Raw genomic sequence first — 19,582 nt, forward strand, 5'->3', positions numbered from 1 at the left:
GTAGGTCTTCGTCAGCTCAGGGCAGAAAGCACCATGGTGTCTGAAAAGAGAGTAGACTGTGGATCATGGGGCCTGGGTGCCAGGCCTGGATCACTTCTCTGGGCCTCAGTTTCTTCCCCTGTACACTGAGGGCTTTACACGAGATAATCCTGAAGGTGCTTCCCAGCCTAATGTGATCTTCTTTGGCTCTAAGTCTCAGGAAACTACCTGGTCCCAGGCCTTGTCACTGTAACTCAGGTAAAAGAGCAGCTTGGCTGGTGCCTATGTGTGGGGAGGGTGGGGGTGGCCAGAGCTCTGCCCTGCACCTCAGGAAGAGGCTGGCAGACACAGGCCTGATTCCCAGACTTTGCGCCGCCAAGTCATCTTCCTCTTCCTCTCCAGTGCTTCCAGATTTCCTCTAGACGGGTTTGTCCACTCCTTGCCCAGCCCTGAGCCCTCAGGATGGCTCAGCTCAGGATGGAACCTCTTGAGGAAGGGATGGCATGCCTGGGCAGCAGAGTCTTGGGGTCAGAAGGTGTCCACACGATGCCACAGGGGTGGGTAGGCATGAAGCCTGATCTCCATCGAGAAGCTGTTTCAGGGTCACCTCCTCCCCGCAGTCCAGTGGGCTCTGCATTGCCCCTCCCCAGCTTACCAGAGGCGCTCTGGCCCCCTGCACTGGCCTGCGGGGGCTGCACAGAGGAAGAGGAGGGGTAGTGGCAAGGGCGAAAGCTTAGAGTTGGAACTCCTGTGTGTGAGCCTCAGTTTCCATACCCATAGGAAGGGGCTGATAATTCCTTCTGCACCACATTCTCAGACTAAGCAAAATATCTGTGAACGCCCTCTTACCTTTGTGAAACCCACAGAAACGTTTGGTTTGTTTGGAGGGAGGGGGCAGAGCTGTTGGGGAGGAGAAAGAGCACTGAACCTGGAGTCAGGAGGCCTCAGGCGTGGCTGCACAGCGGTGGAGGAGCCTCTGTCTCCTTCCCTGCTCAGCGATGCGTATTGAGTGGTGCCTCTTCCACTGACAGCCCTGTGAGGGCCATCACACAGGTGAATATGTAGCCACTGGAGAGGGCTGCAAAGGGGGAGGCAGCCATTTTGAAAAAACCCAAGAAATCCCAAATAAACATGGGGTAAAATAAATAAATAAAATTTTGCAGACGAGTTTATTATGAAAAGCAACTGTGCCCATCCCTTGACCCTCTTGTGGGGGCCAACCCTCTTCTCAAAGTTCCAGATATTTGTTTCTCTGACATTTGCTTTAATAACTCTCAATAATATGTGTATACTCTCTCTCAATTTGAAAGCTTTGTAACTTAGGCCATTTAGATTCTCTCCCTCTAATTATTGATCATTATATTAAATATTACATAGTAAATTTAAATAATGTACCCAAACCTTTAGTTTCTGTTCTGTTGGTATTAGACAGTGTGTCTTGACTCCTCGCTAATTAAGGATGTGCACCCCACAGTTCCCCGGGGCTACAGTGAGCGCAGATGTGTCACTTAGCTGCGGGGAGCAATCTTGCTGTTGGGGGATGTTCAGCTGAAACTCCTGAAGGTGGAGCTGACTCGAGGGCCTTGCTGAGCTTGTGCTGGATGGCACAGGAGTTCCTCGAGGCAGCGAGCCTTTTGCCCACTGTAATGAAGAGCAAGGCCTGAGTTTGCTTGGCTGGCAAGGGCAGGAAGGGCTGGCAGGCTCTTGGGTGGTGCTGAGGGGACCCTTGCTGCCCGGGGAGAGAGTGTGAGGGGCTAAGATGACCATCTCCAGTGGGAAGGGCTTGGTATTTAGAGGGGTCTCCAGACTCTGAGAGTTGGTAATGGCCCTGGCTGGGAGAGAGTGTTTGGAAGAGGGGGCTGCGCAGCTGGACGAGGCCAGAGCCAGCGAGATTTCCTTCAACTCCAGCCGCTTGGGTGGGTGGGACCGGATTGCTCATGCTGGACACAGGAATCTGCCTTTGTTTCCAGCTGGAGGGGAAATGCCATAAATCCTGCCCCTTCCCTTCTCCTCCAGCATCCGTGCCCAGGCTCTGCCCCTCCCAGGACCAGAGGGCCTGGGACTGAGGGCCCTCTGGCCAGCACTTGTCTCCAGCACCCCCAAACCCACAGGCCTCTGCCCCCTGTGCCCCCAAGGCAGGGCACGTAGGAAATAGGGGCCAGGGGTTATCCAAGGCAGGTCTAGAGTAAATAGGCACCAAGACGGATTTAGGTTTAGACCTACTCAATGCTCCCCTTTCCTTCAGAGAGACCGCGGCTCTTCACAGTTAGGGAAGACACTAGGCTGGAAGGGAGGACTTAAGGGCAGGGCTTGGGCCTCCCTCAGCGGCCCCAACTCCTGCTCTAGATGGTTGGACAGACTCTGCAACTCCAACCACAGTCACACAGGTGAGGTACGCAGCTGGATGGCTGGGGCAATGGATGTAAACGTTTCGGGGCAGAGGGGACAGAGAGCATGGGCCAGGAACCCTAGGGAGGAGGGGTGGCCCTGCCTTTATTTTTTCTTGGTCAGGGAGACTATGTTTGTGTACCTGTGTGACCAAGTGTATTGCCCCTCTGTGTGCAACCAGGAGTTTGTGGGCCAGTGGGGTTGTGTGTACATCAGTACCTGTGAGCCTGCGGGTCCCACAGCTGATGGTGTGTCTGCATGTGACATTGCCTGTGTGACTGTGTTCAAGGTTTCAGAGTCTGTCTAACCCTCTGCAGTAGGAGTGCGCAGGGGCAGGGCTGTTGAGGAAGGCCCAAGCCTTGTCCTCAAGCCCCCCCTTCAGACCTCGGTATTTTCCTCAACGGTGAAAAGCCACGGACCCTTGAGGGAAAAGAGAGAGGAGAGCAGGTGTAAACGTCTGTGTGAGCCCTAGCCAGATGGCTTCTCCGTGTAGCCAGCTGAGATCTGATAGGCAAAAGGTACTGCCGGGCCCGGGTGAGGAATGTCCTCCCCACATATTTATATATGTGCCTTCTCCTGACCTGACAGGGGTTTCCTGGGTATGTCCTGGAATAACTGAGGATGCTGCCGCTCCTAGGATAGAGGGCAGCCCCTGAGAGGATGAGGGAGATGATAAAGCCCCCCCCCCAAGCATCCCCAACCTTAGTGGAGCCTGAACTCCATTCTTTCCTAGGCATGTGTATTGAGGCTTGTATGGGCCTGGGGCTGGACCAGGGGCCAGGAATACAGACATGGTCCCTTCCACACAGGAGTGAGTATGGGTCCCCAGGAGTCCCCACGAGACTGGATGACGCCCCAGTGTGTCAGGACAGCCAACCCTGCAGCCCAGGCGTAGGATAGGCATCTGCCATAGTGGGATGTGACCGTACGTGACCGTGTGCCAGGCGCTGCTCAATGCCTTGCATACTCTGCACAGCTTAAGCCACACAACAACCTGGGAAGTAGCTATTGTATGTTACCATCATTTGATGTTACTAATGAGGTGAGGGGCCTGGGAGAGGCCTGGCTCTGTGGGATTCCAAATGCAGCACCGTCGCCATCACAGGGAGGCCTGGAGTGCCCTGCATTCTGCACAGCCTTCTTGTGGGTTTCCAGTTTGGAAGCCTCAGGGGCTGGGATGAGGGTGGGAGAGCCAGGATGTTAGAGGAGGCACAGGCAGAGCAGCTCCAGGCCTGGAGGCTTCCCTCTCTCTGCTCAGCCTGAAAGGGTTTAGGGGAAGGAGGGAAGGCTGCTGCCAGGAGATAGTAGAGGATTAGGGGGAGGGAGAATTGTGGGAGTGAAGTCCTGGGTCCCTAGCTGCCCTGGAGGTGGCCAGGGACCACAGGGGTGGGTCTTCTCCAAGGTGGAGCAGCTCCCTCTGCTGGACAATGTTGTCCGACCAGGGGCCCAGGCATCACTGTCCCTTCCACCAGATCCCCAGGCCAGACAGGACAGAGAGGCAGAGAGAATGACAGAGGGCGAGCTCCCTGGCCTGGAAGGTGCAGCGGTCCCCCCAGAGCAGGTTGGAAGTGGGAGGGAGGGGCTCAAAGAATCAGAGGAGCCCTAGCTTTTTGCAGAGGCCACGCGCTGCGGTGGAACGAGCCCAGGCTTTGGAGTCTCACAGACGTAAGCTCCAAGCACCGCTTTGCCACTTATCGGCTGTTGCCAAGGCTGTTGCCACTGGGCAAGTCGCATAAGCTTCGTAACCCCAGTTTCCTCAACTGTGAAAAAGGAAGGTTGTGAAGATTAAATAAGAAAATGATATTAATAAGGCCAGGTACAGTGGTGAGGGCTGCGTTATCTCACTTGGCTCTCACAGCAGCTGCGGTGAGCGTGTTGTGCCTACCTGCATTCTACACACGGGGGCTGTGAGGCTCAGAGAGGTTGAGAACTTGCCCAAGGTCACAGGCCAACTCCCAGGCTGAAGCATCCGGCCACCATGCTGTTCCAAGACTGCAGATGGAGTTTCTTTCCCCGTCTGTGATGCCCAATGCTCAGGCTGGCCTCCTGTGCTGAAATTTCAGCAGTGGGTGGGAAGGAAAGAACTCCTGCTCACCCTGGAGGCCCGGAAATGTCTCGACTCAGGCCCTTCCTTAATACCCCACCTCTTTTTTTTGTTGTTTTTTGAGACGGAGTTTCACTCTGTGGCCTGGGCTAGAGTGCCGTAGTATCAGCCTAGCTCACAGCAACCTCAAACTGCTGGGGTCAAGCGATCCTTCTGCCTCAGCCTCTCTAGTAGCTGGGACTGTAGGTGTGTGCCACCACACCCGCCCAGCTCATTTTTTTTTCTATTCTTTTAGTAGAGATGGGAGTCTCACTCTTGCTCAGGCTGGTCTCGAACTCCTGAGCTCAAGCAATCTTCCCTCCTCGGCCTCCCAGAGTGCTAGGATTACAGCCATGAGCCACCGAGCCTGGCCAATACCCCACTTCTTGACAGCATTGTACGGTCTGCAGAACCCTCGCACCCATATTATCTGAGGAATCCCTCCAACAGCCCTGTTTGCTCCATTTAACAGAGGTGAAAGCTGAGGCAAAGGAAACCTAAGTGTCTTGTTCAGGATCAAACAGGTGGGAATTAGCAAAGTTAGCCTTGAGCCCATTCCAGTCCTCTGTTGTTGCCTTCAGGGCCCTCTGGGAGAAATTGCACATTAACTCTATTAGTCATTTTCACCTCAGAGTATATACGTGTGTGGGGGGGGTCCCCTATTCAAAGAGCAAATTTATTTTTAAACTTTTCACAATATGGTAATACATAATTTAAAAGTCACCATGCTCTGTGCAGAATTCCAAATAATTTAAATACTCTATCCTCAAGGGGATGGAGTATAATCCCCCACGCCTTTAGTATGGGCTTCACATAGTGACTTCCTTCCAAAGAGTGCAGTACAGAGCGGGGAAAAGGGGACTTCACAGTGGGGAAAACTGACAAACACTACCTCAGCTGAGTGATCAAGGCCAACATCAACAGTGGTAAGTCACGCTCCTAGTGTGTGCCCTTGATGTGCCTTTGAAAGTGAAAACTTTACCTCTGTCTGTGCTCTTCCTGAAAACCCCTGACCGCAAACTAATCCTAAGAAAAACATCAGACAAATCCTGATTGAGGGACATTCACAAAATACCTGACCAGTACTACTCAAAGCTGTCAAGAGCGTCAGAAGCAGGGGAAGTCTGAGAAACCCTCACGGTCAAGAGGAGGCTAAGGACCAGGTGCGGTGGCTCATGCCTGTAATCCTAGCACTCTGGGAGGCCGAGGCGGGTGGATCACTCGAGGTCAGGAGTTCGAGACAAGCCTGAGCAAGAGCGAGACCCCGTCTCTACTAAAAATAGAAAGAAATTATCTGGCCAACTAAAAATATATATAGAAAAATTAGCTGGGCATGGTGGCGCATGCCTGTAGTCCCAGCTACTCGGGAGGCTGAGGCAGTAGGATCGCTTAAGCCCAGGAGTTTGAGGTTGCTGTGAGCTAGGCTGACGCCACGGCACTCACTCTAGCCTGGGCAACAAAGCGAGACTCTGTCTCAAAAAAAAAAAAAAGAGGAGGCTAAGGAAATGTAACAGCTAAATGTAATGTGGCACCCTGGATGGGATTCTGCAATAGAAAAAGGACATTAGGTACAAACTAAGGAAATCTAATAAAGTATGGATATTGGTTAATGATAATAATGTATTCATAGTGGTTCCTTAATTGTAACAAATGTACTACACTCACATTAATAATAGGGGAAACTGGGTGTTGGATGTGTGGGAATTCTGTGCATGATCTTCACAACTTTTCTGTAAATCTAAAACTATTCTAAGAAATATTTTTTTAAAATCAAAAGGTTCAAAAGGATAATTTAGTGGAAAGTCTCCTTCCCACTCCTTCAGCTGTGCAGTCCTCTTCCGGAGAAATTCACTGTTTCTCTCCAGGGATGTTCCAGTGAGGCAGGATCATTTAGACCCTGGAGGCCACAGCTGGATGGCTGGGCCTTGACCTTGATCTCTGCCAGTTTCTAGCTTTGGGACCTGGGCAACTCCTTAGCTTCTCTGTGCCTTGTGTCCTCAAAGACAAAAACCCTCAGGATTATTGAAAGGGTTAAATATGTTAAAATATACAGTAAGTATCTTATAAGTGGTTGCTACAATTATTATGAAAATAAAAGCAAATATATTTATACAACAAATGGATTCAGAAAAAATATCCAAAATTTGTAAATAAGGCCAAAAAAGTTACTAAGTGCCTTTTCAAAGATATTTTATTTTATTTTATTTTACTTTTTTGAGACAGAGTCTCGCTTTGTTGCCCGGGCTAGAGTAAGTGCCGTGGCGTCAGCCTAGCTCACAGCAACCTCAAACTCCTGGGCTTAAGCGATCCTACTGCCTCAGCCTCCCAAGTAGCTGGGACTACAGGCATGCGCCACCATGCCCCGCTGATTTTTTCTATATATATATTTTAGTTGGCCAGATAATTTCTTTCTATTTTTAGTAGAGACAGGGTCTCGCTCTTGCTCAGGCTGGTCTCGAACTCCTGAGCTCAAACAATCCACCCACCTCAGCCTCCCAGAGTGCTAGGATTACAGGTGTGAGCCACCGTGCCCGGCCTTCAAAGATATTTTAGATCATCAGCTAGTAATCTTACCTATGGGTCATCTAGGGGAAGTTAACTTTGTTTGTTTGACATACTATTTACTATTGATTAGGGCCCAGACTCCCTAAAACACGAGGTTAACCTGTTAAAGATTGATAAATAGCAAATTATTTTTGTCTGCTAGAAAAAAATAAAAACAGCTATGGTTTTACTGCCAGATAGTAATTAACTTTTTTGTATCTACCTTTGCAATCTGATTCCAGCATTCTTTTCTCCACTGACTGTCATTTCTTTCTTTGATCTATCCTGCTAGTTCACTCATTAGGTAGTTAAAAAACTTGGTACTCAGTGTGTATTTGCATTAGTCATGTTTATCTTTGTGAAAGTTTTACTTTGACAAATAAGAACACACTGTTCCACCCCTCAGTTATTTTCACTTAATACATCTTGAAGATAGTTTCATATCAGAATGTAGGTTCCTTATTTTATAATATGCTGCATAGAATATACTATATGGGTGTACAGTAATTACACACCTAATCAACTTAGCAGTCCCTCCCCTTTTTTACTTTTAGAGTCAGGGTCACCCAGGCTAGAGTGCAGTAGCGAGATTATGGTTCACTGCAGCCTCGATCTCATAGCTCAAGCAAATTGATTTCCTACCTCAGCCTCCCCAGTAGCTAGGATTACAGGCATGTGCCAGCATGCCTGGCTATTTTAAAAAAATTTTTTTATTGGGACAGGGTCTCACTATGTTTCCTAGGCCAGTCTCAAACTCCTGGGCTCAAGCGATCCTCCTGCCTCAGCCTTCCAAAATGCTGGGATTACAAGCATGACCCACTGAGCCTGTTGATGGACACTTAGGTTGTTTCCACCCCTTTACTGTTGCAAACAATGCTGTAATGAATGACCTTGTACATAGGTTGAGAGCAGATTCACTTAGGCAGGGGTGGATGGGAAAGCAGAAGAGGCTCTAAAGGGAAAAAGCGCCTAGAGAGGGGCCTGATTACCTGTTCCCAGCCTGGCCTAGCCCTCCTCCTGCCTCCTCCTCTCCATCCTGAGCTGCTGATATCGCCAGAGAGGAAGGGCCAGACATCGATTCCCCGTAGGACTGGGGTTCGGCTTGCGCTGGTAGGAGGATGAGGATGCTTTGGAGAGGAGGATCTTGGGGACTTGGGGCCTCGGGCTGGTACTGTCCCTAGGCTGTAGCCACTGAGGACACACACTCAATATACCCTGAGGGCTCTGGTAGGGGACAAAGACTCGGGGGCCAGAGACTACCAGGGGAGGGGAGGGGGCTGGGGGAGGGGGCGGGGCAGTACCTAGCAGCTCCGGCACAGACTTGCTTCGAGTGCCCAGTGTAGGCGGGTGGTCAGGGCACAGAGTGTGGCAGGCAGTGGTGAGGAAGGGACTGGCCAGGCTGGTCGTGAGAGTCACAAGGTGGTCCAGGACACCCCCCTCCTGAGGAGACTGGCCAAAAGGGAGGCTTAAGGCGCCCTGTAGCCGCTCTAGGAGGGATGGAGCAGCCTGGGTCTGGGCCTGGGCCTGGGCCACGAGCCCCGCCAAGGCCGGCCACTCAGGCTGGTAGTGCTGGCTGAGTTGCTCCGCTTGTGGCCGCCGCAGCAGCTGCCGGATCCTCCACACTGTGTCGAAGCTGTCAGTCAGTACTGCCCACTCCAGGGCTGTCTTGCCCCTCACAGGATCCACTGCTGTCAGGTCAGCACCTGCGGGGTGGGAGGGCATAGGAGTGATGTGGGGTGGGATAGAGATTGGTGATTTGTGGAAGACTGACTTGGGTTAGATTCAAAACCATACAGTCCCATCCTGTTGAAGCTGAGATCTTGGAGGCCAGTATTGCAACCTCCTGTTTAAGAGACATGAGCAGACTTAACTCCAGAGAGGGGAAAAGACTTCAGAGAGACCTACTATAAGTCTCCAGCCTGGAGCAGAACAGGGACCTACTGAATGCAGGGAACAGAGCAGAGGAGGGTGTGCAGGTGACCCAGGACAGGTGTGTCCTGAGCTGCACCTTCTGGGGCTGAAGGTGGTGTTCTGCTGGTTCCCTCTCCTGGTTCTCCTCTTCATCACCACACCCCTCTAATCGGGGGCGGGCAGTTACTCTCAGACAAAGGAAGGGCTGTGGAGCTCCCTCCTTTCTTCCCCCAAACCCAGTCTGATGGGGTGGGGCAGGGAAAAGCTGGAGGCTGGGATCCCCCAGAGTGACCAGCAGAGGACAGTCCCACCTCAGGGAATAATGGGGGCCCACAATTCCATGGACAATGTGGACTTGACCCCCAACAACTCCACACAGCCACATGCCTCAATGACAATTCGCTGTGTCCCCTGGAAGCCTGGCTTGAGGGAAGCCATCTGCCCAGGGCCACTCCTATAGTGGCAGGGCCAGGACTAGAACCCAAGAGTCTGGTTCCAGACACCAGCCTTTTATGTTTTAGGTTTTCCAGCTGGGCTAGGTCATCCTCCTGAGCTTTCCATTCTGGGCTACCGGCCCACAATGTAAAGAGAGCTAGCAATCGCTGGGTTTTGTTGATGGTGAAGAGCCTCCTCCTTCAGGAAGTTGAATTAGGTTGATCCTCTAGCTCCACCTCTCTCCTCCCTGCAACTAAATGATAGCTGACTTACTGTGTGGTGGGGAGGCTTGGGGGAGGGACTGGAGGCCACACACCCTGCTCCAGGCCCCACACACCTGCCATGAGGAGGGCGGCCACGCATTCGGAGCGGTCCCGTATGGCAGCCTTCATCAATGCCGTGAGCCCCCGCTGGTCCCGGCGCTCCAGGTCCAGCCCCGCGTAGTAGTTGATCAGGAGACTCACCAGAGGCGCGTGGCCTGCAGGGTACCGAGGGCAGAGCTTGGCCCCCCAGGAAAGGGAGTGATGAGGCTCCAAACCCACCCTCCACCCAACATGACAAAGCCTGCACAGGAGAATGTTGTGCAATGAGTGTGGGGCTGTGGGTGGGGCGGGGCTGGTGGAGGGTGGAGCTCAGCAGCCTCTCACCTGCTTGGGCAGCCAGCATGAGCGCTGTGTTCCCATCTTTGTCCTGCTGGTTCACATCCAGGAAGGAACAGCGGCTGAGCAGGGCCACAACATTCCCGAAGCCGTGGTAGCATGCGACCATGAGGCCTGTCTGAGGGCAGGGCAGCTCAGTCCCCTGATTTCCTCCAAGGGCTCCCCAGGCCCCTTGTACTCTCTAAACCCGCATTTGTCCCAGAGGCTGTCCCAACCCCCGTGAAGACCCCCCCTCACCCATTCCCTTCCTCCTAAGGACCGGCAGTAGGTCCCAAAACTCTTTCAGGGAGTCAGATCAGGACGGCATGGTGGGGAGACCAAGCTGCCCCTAGCTGTCCTGGGTAGCACGCGGGGCATCTCACCCTCCCATTGCGGTCCACCTGGGTGGCCTCCTCTGGGGAGACCCCTCCATCCAGTATGGCTTGGAGCTGAGTGGAGTCATTATGGGCACAGGCCCAGTACAGGGCCCCCAGCCTGCAGCCTGGGGCTGGGGGCTTATTGCCGGGGCAGGACAGTGCCTCAGACATGTCCAGCCTTCCCCTGTGCAATGGCCGCTCTTTCTCTTCCAATCTGGGGGCAAGAAGACAAGGCCCTTGTCCACAGGCCGCTGGCGTCTATAACACAGAATGGAGAGGAGCAGTGTCTCCCTGGTCCTGGGGGGACGGGGAGTCCCAGCAGCTGCAAATCGCCCAACCCTTGCCCCAGGGAAAGCCTTTATCCCAGCAGGTGTCTGGCCCCATCCATGGGGAGAGAGGACAAGCAGTGGTTCAGGAGACCTAAGCAGGCAGGGTGACTTCGCTCTAGGTCTGGACCCCCGTGAGATTCATGGAGGTGGGGGGTGGTCGTTTTTTCTTTCCCACCGGACCTTACCTGGGGTTTGGAAGGTTTCTAAGAGGCAGTCATCCTGGGGCACAGCCTTGGGCCAACAGCATCCCCCCAGACTTCTCAGAGGCAACCTGAAAGGGTTGCTTCCCAGGAAGCAACCCAGGTAACAGATGGTTGGACTTTGAGAAAAAGCTGCTGCAAACACCTCAGGGCTGAGCTGGATCAAGCCGGGTTAGGAAGGGATTGGGGGCCTGGAGGGGCGGGTGCTCCTGTCACAGAGCAGACCAAGACCCGCCCCAAGATCCTGCAGAGTGGGCGGGGCCTGCACCGGGAAGCCCCTCCCACCAGGGGCGGGCTCTGAAAGACTCCCCGCCCTGGAAAGCAGCTAGGCTCACCACTATACCATCAACGCCGGCGTGACTCCCCGCCTTGAACCAACGCATGCACCTTAAACCTGCTGGGGATACCAGCTGAGCTCCCAAATGGAGCCTTAGAAGGTGGAAGGTTTATGGGGTCTCAGAACCCAGCTCCGAGAACCTGAAGCTCTCCTCCCCCCACCTCCGCCTGCTTTGGAGGAGTGGAACTTGGAGAGGAGGTGATGGTAGGAGAGGGTATGAGTGAGTGCAGACAATGCAGACCTCTCACTAAACAGGGCTAGGACTCTCAGAACGACTGTGGGGTGGGGGCCTCCAGGGGTCACCTGGGCCGATCTTTTAGGGTTCTGGGGAAATCAAAACATGAAGAATTGTCAAATTAGGAGTACAGAAATTATGATATATTAAACTTCATAGATTAGTTTTGGTGTGGTAAATTAAATATGAAATATTTAAATTTTATTAGTTTAATAATTATTACATTGATATTTAAATTAATATTAAATATTAAATTTAGTGGATTGGTTTTGGACCTCAGATATAGAAAACCGAGCCAATAATATTCCTCCGTTTGTATCACTCCCACCATCAGACTATACAAGACCTCTCATTTTATTTTACTTTATTTAGTTTCTCTCTTTCACCCTTAATCCCCACACCCCATTCTCCTTTTCCCTTTGCTAGTTGGCACTTATACATTAATATCCTTGAAATGTATATTTCATTGAAAAGGGTAATGTTGATTTGTGTGTGTGTGTTTAACATGTTATGAATTGTGCTACAGAACTCATTGTTTGTCTGTTTTCACTCAATACTGTGTTTTTAAGATCCACCCTTGTTGCTTTATGCACAGTGTATCAGCTAGGAGCGCATTTGGTGATAGACTGGCTGCTCAATGTCAGTCCCAAACTCCTTTTAGTGTTTCTTCTGAACTGCAGAAACTGGAAAGCTAAAACAACACGTCCCAGATTCCTTTGAGCTAGGAATCTGTGGCTTAGGTTATGCTCTTGCACAAGATAAAAATTTCAAACACAGCTACATAACATAGGACATCCGTTTTGCTGTCACAGGTCATGACAGCTGCAGTGGGCCTCTAGTGTGCAGCTTCCTGATTCATCATCTTCCCTTAGTAGAGACCGTTGTTTTCCCACTCACAAGCAGAGATCATGTGACTCTCAAAGCTAGGAGTTGTCCCTGGACCTAGAGCCTGCTTCTCCATCCCTTTCTGTTTAAACTAACCAGATTTATTTCTGTTGGCTGCAATGGAACTCTAACTGACACGTGTGGCTTCAACAGGGGGTTATTTTTTCACACATGATAAAAAGTTCAGGGATAAGGAAGCTATTTGGTGTTGGTTAAGGAATTTGATGATGTCAGGGCCTTCTCTGGGATTCTCTTGACTTTTCCTCCAGATGACTGCTATATCTCTAGCCATCAAAGTAAAATGTGGTAGATGCACACTGTGGAATTCTGTGCAGCAGTTAGAAGAAGTCTACCAGATTATATGTCAGACATCTCTCATTAGCTGACACAAGCCTTACCCATAACCTCCCTTCTCTCTAGTCACCTTTTAGTTAGGTTTGATCATGTAACACAATTTTGGCCAATGAAATGCATACAGATGTCTGATGGACAGGACTCCAGGGAAAAACTTTGCTCTTTTGATAAAAAATGTGGGGTGCGCTATTTTACTTCTTTCTTTCCCCTTCTTCCTGCTGCACAGAATTCCATGGTGTGCATTTCCCACCTCGTACTGATCCATTCTTCCAGCAATAGATGCCTAGGTTGCCTCCAACTTCCTGTCACCACAAATAATGCTGTAGTGAATGTCCTAGTACGTATCTAGTTGTTGACCTGTGCACAGGTCTCTGAGATTTCTGGGTTATAGGGCACATACATGCTTATTGACAGGATACGTCAGATTGCTCCCTGTTTTGCAGTGTGCCCACCAGCAGTGCGTGAGAGTTTCCTACATCCTTGCCAACACTTGTCACTATTCAGCCAGCTAAATTTTGTCAATCAGATAGTCCAGAATGATAAAGTGATATTGCTATTTCACATTGAATTTTTCTGATTGTCAGCAAGATGAGCATCTCTCCACATGCCCTGATACCCATGCTTCTTTCCTCTCCTGTGAATTGCCTGTTCATGGCCCTTGCCCAGTGTTCCATTGGATTTTCCTGTCCTTTTCTTATTGATTTTTCAGGACTGCCTTTTAATATTCTAGATAATAACCTGTTATCATATGAGTTTTAGATATGTACTATAAACCTTTCTGTTACCTTTATCTATGGTCACCTTCATTGAAAGAAATCCTGAATTTTGATATGGTTAAATTCATTAAAATTTCTCCTTATACTTTGTGCTTTGAAGTCTTGTTTAAGAAGAATTTCCCATTCTAAGATCACAAAGATCTTCATTTTTTAAATTAATCTTGCAGCTTTATTTTTACCATTTGGTCATTAATTTATCTGTAATTCACTTTTATAATATTGAAAAAAGTCTGGGCATGGTGGCTTATACCTGTAATCCCAGCACTTTGGGAGGCTAAGGCTGGAGGATCACTTGAGGCCAGGAGTTCAAGACCAGCCTGAGCAAGAATGAGACTCCATCTCATTTCTATCTAAAAAATAGAAAAATTAGCTGAGCGTGATGGCGCGCGCCTGTAGTCCCAGCTACTTGGAGGCTGAGGCAGGAGGATTGCCTGAGACCAGCAGTTTGAGGTTGCAGTGAGCTATTATGATGCCACTGTACTCTAGCCAGGGTGACAGAATGAGACTGTGTCTCAAACAAACAAACAAACAAACAACAACAACAAAAAAAACCCCAAAACTCACCATGCAAAGATTCTATTGATGTTCAGAGGTACCTAAGTTTGTAAATATCTGTTTTCTGTTACAAAAATGAATAAAACTAAATATTGTTCCCAGTTAAAGGATTAGAGTATGAATTCTGTACTGCATGTTACTACACAAGATGTTAAGACCTGATACTGGTGTATCTCTGAGTGTATAAGATAAATAATCAGTTTCTTTATTGCAAATTAGACGACTAACCAATTATGAAAATTTTAATAATTAGATATATTTATTTTTCAAATTATGTTTTTCAATTTTGAATTTAAAGAATAATCTCTGATATATATTGTTATTTTATCTGCTTTTTATCTACTTACACCATGTGAAAATAAAGTGGGAATAGAGTTCAATTATTTTGACTCTGATTTTTAGTAGTTCCTTGTGGTGGTTAATAAATTAACAGTAAACAGTAAATTACTAGATTTCAATTATTTTATCTTTTCATTTTTTTGTTCTTTGTCAAAGCTTCTTGGTCATTTTTTATAGTTTCTGATGACCTGCAGATATTTTCCAGCTTGATTCTTATTTCTTTAAACATATGAAACATGGTTATTTTATATTCTGAATGTGATCATTCCTATCTGAAGACCTTGCAAGTCTGTTTCTGCTGTTTATGATTTCTGCTAGATCTTGCTCATAGTGCTTTTTTTCCCCTTTTGTGTTTAGTGATTTATTTTTATTTATTTATTTATTTATTTTACTGTGAGCTATTTACCTGGAAAATGATGTTGGAAATTTCTTGAGATTGAGGATGAAGATGTCTTCCTTCAGAGAATGTGGGGTTTTTTTCTGCCAGGCACTTAGAGGTACCACCAGTCCTGAGCCATCTTAAACTAAATACCTGACTTGGATAGTTTTGGACCACCCAAGGTAGTGTGAACTTGGGCTGTAGATCAGCTCAAGGACGAGTTAGTAGTTACAGCTCAGGGAAGAGCCTCCCCATGAGTTTGGCACTGAGGCAGCTTTCCTTAAAGTCCCCTAGCAGTGAGAGTGGGAAAGATTTATTTCAGGTTCAACATCCCATTAACAGTGTACCCTTTGGACTCACAGCTTTTTAGAGAAATCTCCTATAAGACTCCTTACTTTGGTTCCATCAAAAATAAAGGCTATGAAAATTGAAGCTCAAGTTTACTTAATTCAGCAAACGTCCTCAGATTAAAGCAGATTCCTTGTTCTCTTTCCGTGTCTCAGTTCCGCCTTCCCTTAGATTATAACCTAATGCTTTCTTACTACCTGGCCAGGTTGTCTATCCTTTAAAATAATTTCCATTTATTTCTTAATGAGCATTTTTACCTGTTTTACTCGGAAAGACCAGTCTAGAATCCAGCCAGTCATACTGTTGCAAGTAAAACTTTCTCTAATCCTAATGAATTTTTTAAAAATCCCAACAGGAAAATGGGCAAAAGCATGGGCAATTAATTCATAGAAGAAATAAAAATGGCCAATAAATATATGAAAAGATGCTTAACTTCACAAGTAGGCAGTAAAAGGCAAATTAAAAGAATAATGAAATACTACTTTTGGCCCAACAGCTTAGCAAAAATTAAACATTAATAATATTAAGTGCTTACATTGTGGGGGAAATGTAAATTAGGGAAGTATTTTTGGAAAGCATTTTGACAGTATCTGTCAAAATACCAAATGTACATACACATTGACCCAAATAATCTGCTTTTAGAAATGTTTTCCAAAACAGTACTTGCATTTGTAAGCAAAGATATACTGGATATACCTTGCAACATTGTTTGTAATAATAATAAAAAAACTAGAAACAATTTAAACGTTCATCAATAGGGAAAGGGCTAGAGAAAGTGTGGCATATGAAGATTATGCTTGCATTAAAAGGGAATAAGATAGGGCTGGGCGCGGTGGCTCACGCCTGTAATCCTAGCACTCTGGGAGGCAGAGGCGGGTGGATCGCTCAAGGTCAGGAGTTCGAGGCCAGCCTGAGCAAGAGTGAGACCCTGTCTCTACTAAAAATAGAAAGTAATTATCTGGCCAACTAAAATATATACAGAAAAAATTAGCCGGGCATGGTGGCGCATGCTTGTAGTCCCAGCTACTCGGGAGGCTGAGGCAGTAGGATCGCTTAAGCCCAGGAGTTTGAGGTTGCTGTGAGCTAGGCTGATGCCATGGCACTCACTCTAGCCAGGGCAACAAAGTGACACTGTGTCTCAAAAAAAAAAAAAAAAAAAAAAGATAGACCCACATGGACTGCTCTGAAAATATCCCTGAGCCATGTTGTGAATTGGTTGAAAAACAAAGCCAAATGTAACATACACATACACACAGGCACAAATATACTGTGTACATATACATATATATGGTGTGTGTGTGCATGTGAGCAAGTGTGAGATTGACTACTTACATTTCTTTGTAAATGCATAGAAAAGGCTGGAACAGTTCTCAACATTGGCTGTGCAATGTAATCACTTAAGAACTTTTTAGAAATGTGATCCCTGGAACCCACTCCAGAGATTCTGAAGTCATTGGCCTGGGCACAAGTCAGGCGAGAGGATTTTTTAAATCCTCCCATGTGGTTCTCATGTACAGCCAAGGTTGAGAACCACTGGACAGAACGATGCTCATTAAAACATGGTTAAATTAAAGAAAGAAAGAATAGGAGATGGCTGGAAGGGGACCTTCATATTTTGGTTTTTAAACTTGTAAATGTTAGAATCTTCCACTAAGATAATTACTGCTTAGTAACAATAGAAAAAAAAGAATAGAATCAGAAGGATTTCCCTGCCTGTTTCCTCCTCTTCCTCCCCAACCTCTCCCACACACAGTTTATCATTGCATGGTGCTATCTCTTATTCATTCATTCAGTAACTGTGAATGGGAAACTATTATGTGTCGGGCACATATTTCAGTTCTTGCGCTTTTCACACTAGTTATCATTAATTTTGTTCTTGGCTGTTTTCCTCGCCTTAGTCATCTCTGTGTCTCCTGCATCTAGCGCTGTGTCGGCCACTCAGTAAATGTGAGCTCCCTGCCAGACTCTCCTCGGGCCTGAAGAGCCCCCCAACACTGCAGGAGTGACTGTCAAGGGATAGGGGAACTTGAACCTGTGCAGAGAGGCCCCAAGGACACCTAGCTAGGTGAAAGGGGATTTCACATTTTGCTTTTCAAATTCTCTTTCCCCCAAGCCTAGAGAATCTACTCCTGGTCCATCACAGACCACACCCAGCTTCTGCCAGGGTCCAGTTTCTGCAAGGCCACTCGTAGCCAGCAGGTGGCAGCCCTGGGCAGGAATTGAAAGAGCATCTCCACTCCGCAGACTTGAGGCTATAGCTGAAGGTTCTGGGGCCAGATGCAGGGGCAGGGTCTTGGCAGAGCAGGTGCCCAGGAGGAGGTGGTGGGGTTCCAATTTGGGCCTAAAGGAAGGGGAGTTATTTCCGCAGTTATTTCTGTGTACTAGCCCTAGCCAACCTGGCGGGGTACCCAGAAGGTGTATGAGGTTTTTTTACCTTCCATCTGCATTGGTGCCCTGTGCCGAGGTGCCCTGTTCGGGCCTCCCCGCTCAGGAGGACTCCAAATAGATCCCTTCCCACCCTATGTCCAGTTCCCCAGGCTGGGTCTCGACCCTCCCTGTGTCTTTGCTACTAGAGACGACTGTGGTTGTGGAGGAGTGGAGGTTGCCGGCTAATGTGTAAAATAATGGATCACACCCTGGGTGATACATGTACGTTTCAGTCAGGACTTCTGGAGTCTCAGTGTGGTAGCCTTAAGGATTAAAAGTAGAGGGACTTTATAGGTGATCTTTTAGCGGCTGGGGTTGGACGGATTCACCAGCATGCTCCTTCGTCTGCCACTCCAGCCTCTCCTCAACTTCTCCCCCTTCGGTGTCTGCTGCTGATACTCCTCTTTCTGTCTGTCTTCTCCTTTCTTCAACTTCTGATCTTTCTCATCTCACTGTCTGGCTCTTTCAATCTCTCTATCCCTGTATCTCTCTGATGCTCTCCCTTAAGCCCTGATAACACGCACTGTCTGGAGCCTGTCATGCCATATCTTCAGCCATCTAATCCTTCAGGCTGGGCTCTGGCCCAGAGTCTTGACTTGCAGAATTCAGTCAGAAGAGAAGGGGGAGGTTTGGGGGAGCACAGTGGCAAATCTACTGAGAAGGAGCTCAGGAAACTTTTGAGTCTGGTTTGCAGCAGGGACCGATCACCTTTGGGGAACCGAATGTACCACCATTTCATCTTTTCCTTTCTTCTGGGATCTTTTTCCAGCAGAAGCCCCTCTACTCCCAGCCTCCAGATGTGATGACAGGTACAGCTGGGCCGGCAGTCAGTGGGGAAATGGCCCAACCCACCACTTAGCGGGGTGGGGCAGAGAATGGAGGAGGTGGCCTCTGACCCCAGCTCCGGCCCCTTCTGGGGGTCCAGTGTGACCTGCCATAGGTCATGCCCCCTACCTCCAACCATGATCTACATCACAAAGCACACAGCTCATAACTCAGTGCCGGCCAGGAAGGTCTGGTTTGATTTAGGGCCCTCTCTGACCAGCTCACCCTCACTGGACTATGGCCCCTGGGGTGGGGGTGGGGATGAGGGTCATGGGTGAAGTTCAGGCAGTGGGGTCCTGACCACCACTACGTCATCATACCTGTTGCAGATCCTTCTGTACTCCTAGCGGATTGGAGGGGAGGTCCAGGCACATGAGTTAAAGACTCTCACTGACTAACCCATTCTCTCCATCTGAGCTCAGGGCCATGCTGAGGGAGCAGCGTTCACTGTCCAGTGGGTGTTTGGGGACAGGCTCCTCAGGATTTCAGGCTCAAGGCATCTTACAAAGCAGAGAGCCTCAGGGCCCACGGAGAGGGCAGTCAGTTAAATGCTAAGTAAGCACCTCCACCCATCACCACCAAACTTAGTTACAGTGAGCTGCTCAGAGCCAGGTCTCCCCAGCCTGGGGTTCCACAGTCCCCCCAACCCACCCTTTCCATTTATGTTTAGCCTGGTACATTTCACGTTGCTACTTTCCATGCATTCATCATTCCCTTCTGGAGATATCACTGAAGAATATCCTCTACTTTGGGCATTTCAAACTTTTTTGACCATCATCCACAGTAAATACATTTACATCTGGACCCAAGACACATGAACATATATATAACTAAAAGCAAAGTTTTATCAAACTCTGTGATGCACTGTGATGTTTTCTACTCTATTCTATTTTGTTGGAAGAAAAAAAGTTGTTAAAATGATTTTATGGACAACTACTGGGCTGGCACTTATAGTTTATAATAAGTAATCTCTTACCTTTTTATACCTTTGCAAATTTTAAATCCCATTTTACAAACACAAAAAACCAATTATCTTCATAAAAGCCAATGAGAAAGGTAAGACAGGACTTTTCATTGACCCATTTTATAGATGAGACTCAGAGGTTAATGGACCTGCTTGAGATCACCCAGCCAGTGAGTGGCAAGGATAGGATATCCTGTTAGGTCTTTCATATGCCTGTCCACGGTCCCCTATGCCCTGTGGCTTCTCTCTTTCCCTCTCTTCCGATGCCCTTCCA

General features: G+C 48.4%; 1 protein-coding gene across 1 annotated transcript; it reads right to left on the bottom strand.

Moving 5' to 3' along the window:
- Window positions 1-7,999: 7,999 nt before the first annotated feature.
- Window positions 8,000-18,772, bottom strand: ANKRD33 (ankyrin repeat domain 33). The gene is made up of 10 exons (XM_045555166.1): window positions 18,744-18,772; window positions 18,570-18,588; window positions 18,372-18,486; window positions 17,611-17,671; window positions 17,238-17,433; window positions 10,870-10,915; window positions 10,362-10,606; window positions 9,988-10,117; window positions 9,702-9,818; window positions 8,000-8,697 (listed from the first exon to the last, which is right to left on the bottom strand). The coding sequence occupies exons 1-10, from the start codon at window positions 18,770-18,772 to the stop codon at window positions 8,000-8,002; spliced, it is 1,656 nt and encodes a 551-aa protein (XP_045411122.1).
- Between the last annotated feature and the right edge of the window lie 810 nt (window positions 18,773-19,582).

This window comes from Lemur catta, chromosome 6 (genome assembly GCF_020740605.2).
Source record: "Lemur catta isolate mLemCat1 chromosome 6, mLemCat1.pri, whole genome shotgun sequence".
NCBI lineage: Eukaryota > Metazoa > Chordata > Mammalia > Primates > Lemuridae > Lemur > Lemur catta.

Coding starts and splice junctions, on each gene's coding strand:
- ANKRD33 (XM_045555166.1), bottom strand. CDS start 18,772: ATGGCCCTGAGCTCAGATGGAGAGAATGG. Junction 10,607..10,869: donor AGAAACCTTCCAAACCCCAG/GTAAGGTCCGGT, acceptor TATAGACGCCAG/CGGCCTGTGGACAAGGGCCT. Junction 10,118..10,361: donor AGGTGGACCGCAATGGGAGG/GTGAGATGCCCC, acceptor CCCTGCCCTCAG/ACAGGCCTCATGGTCGCATG.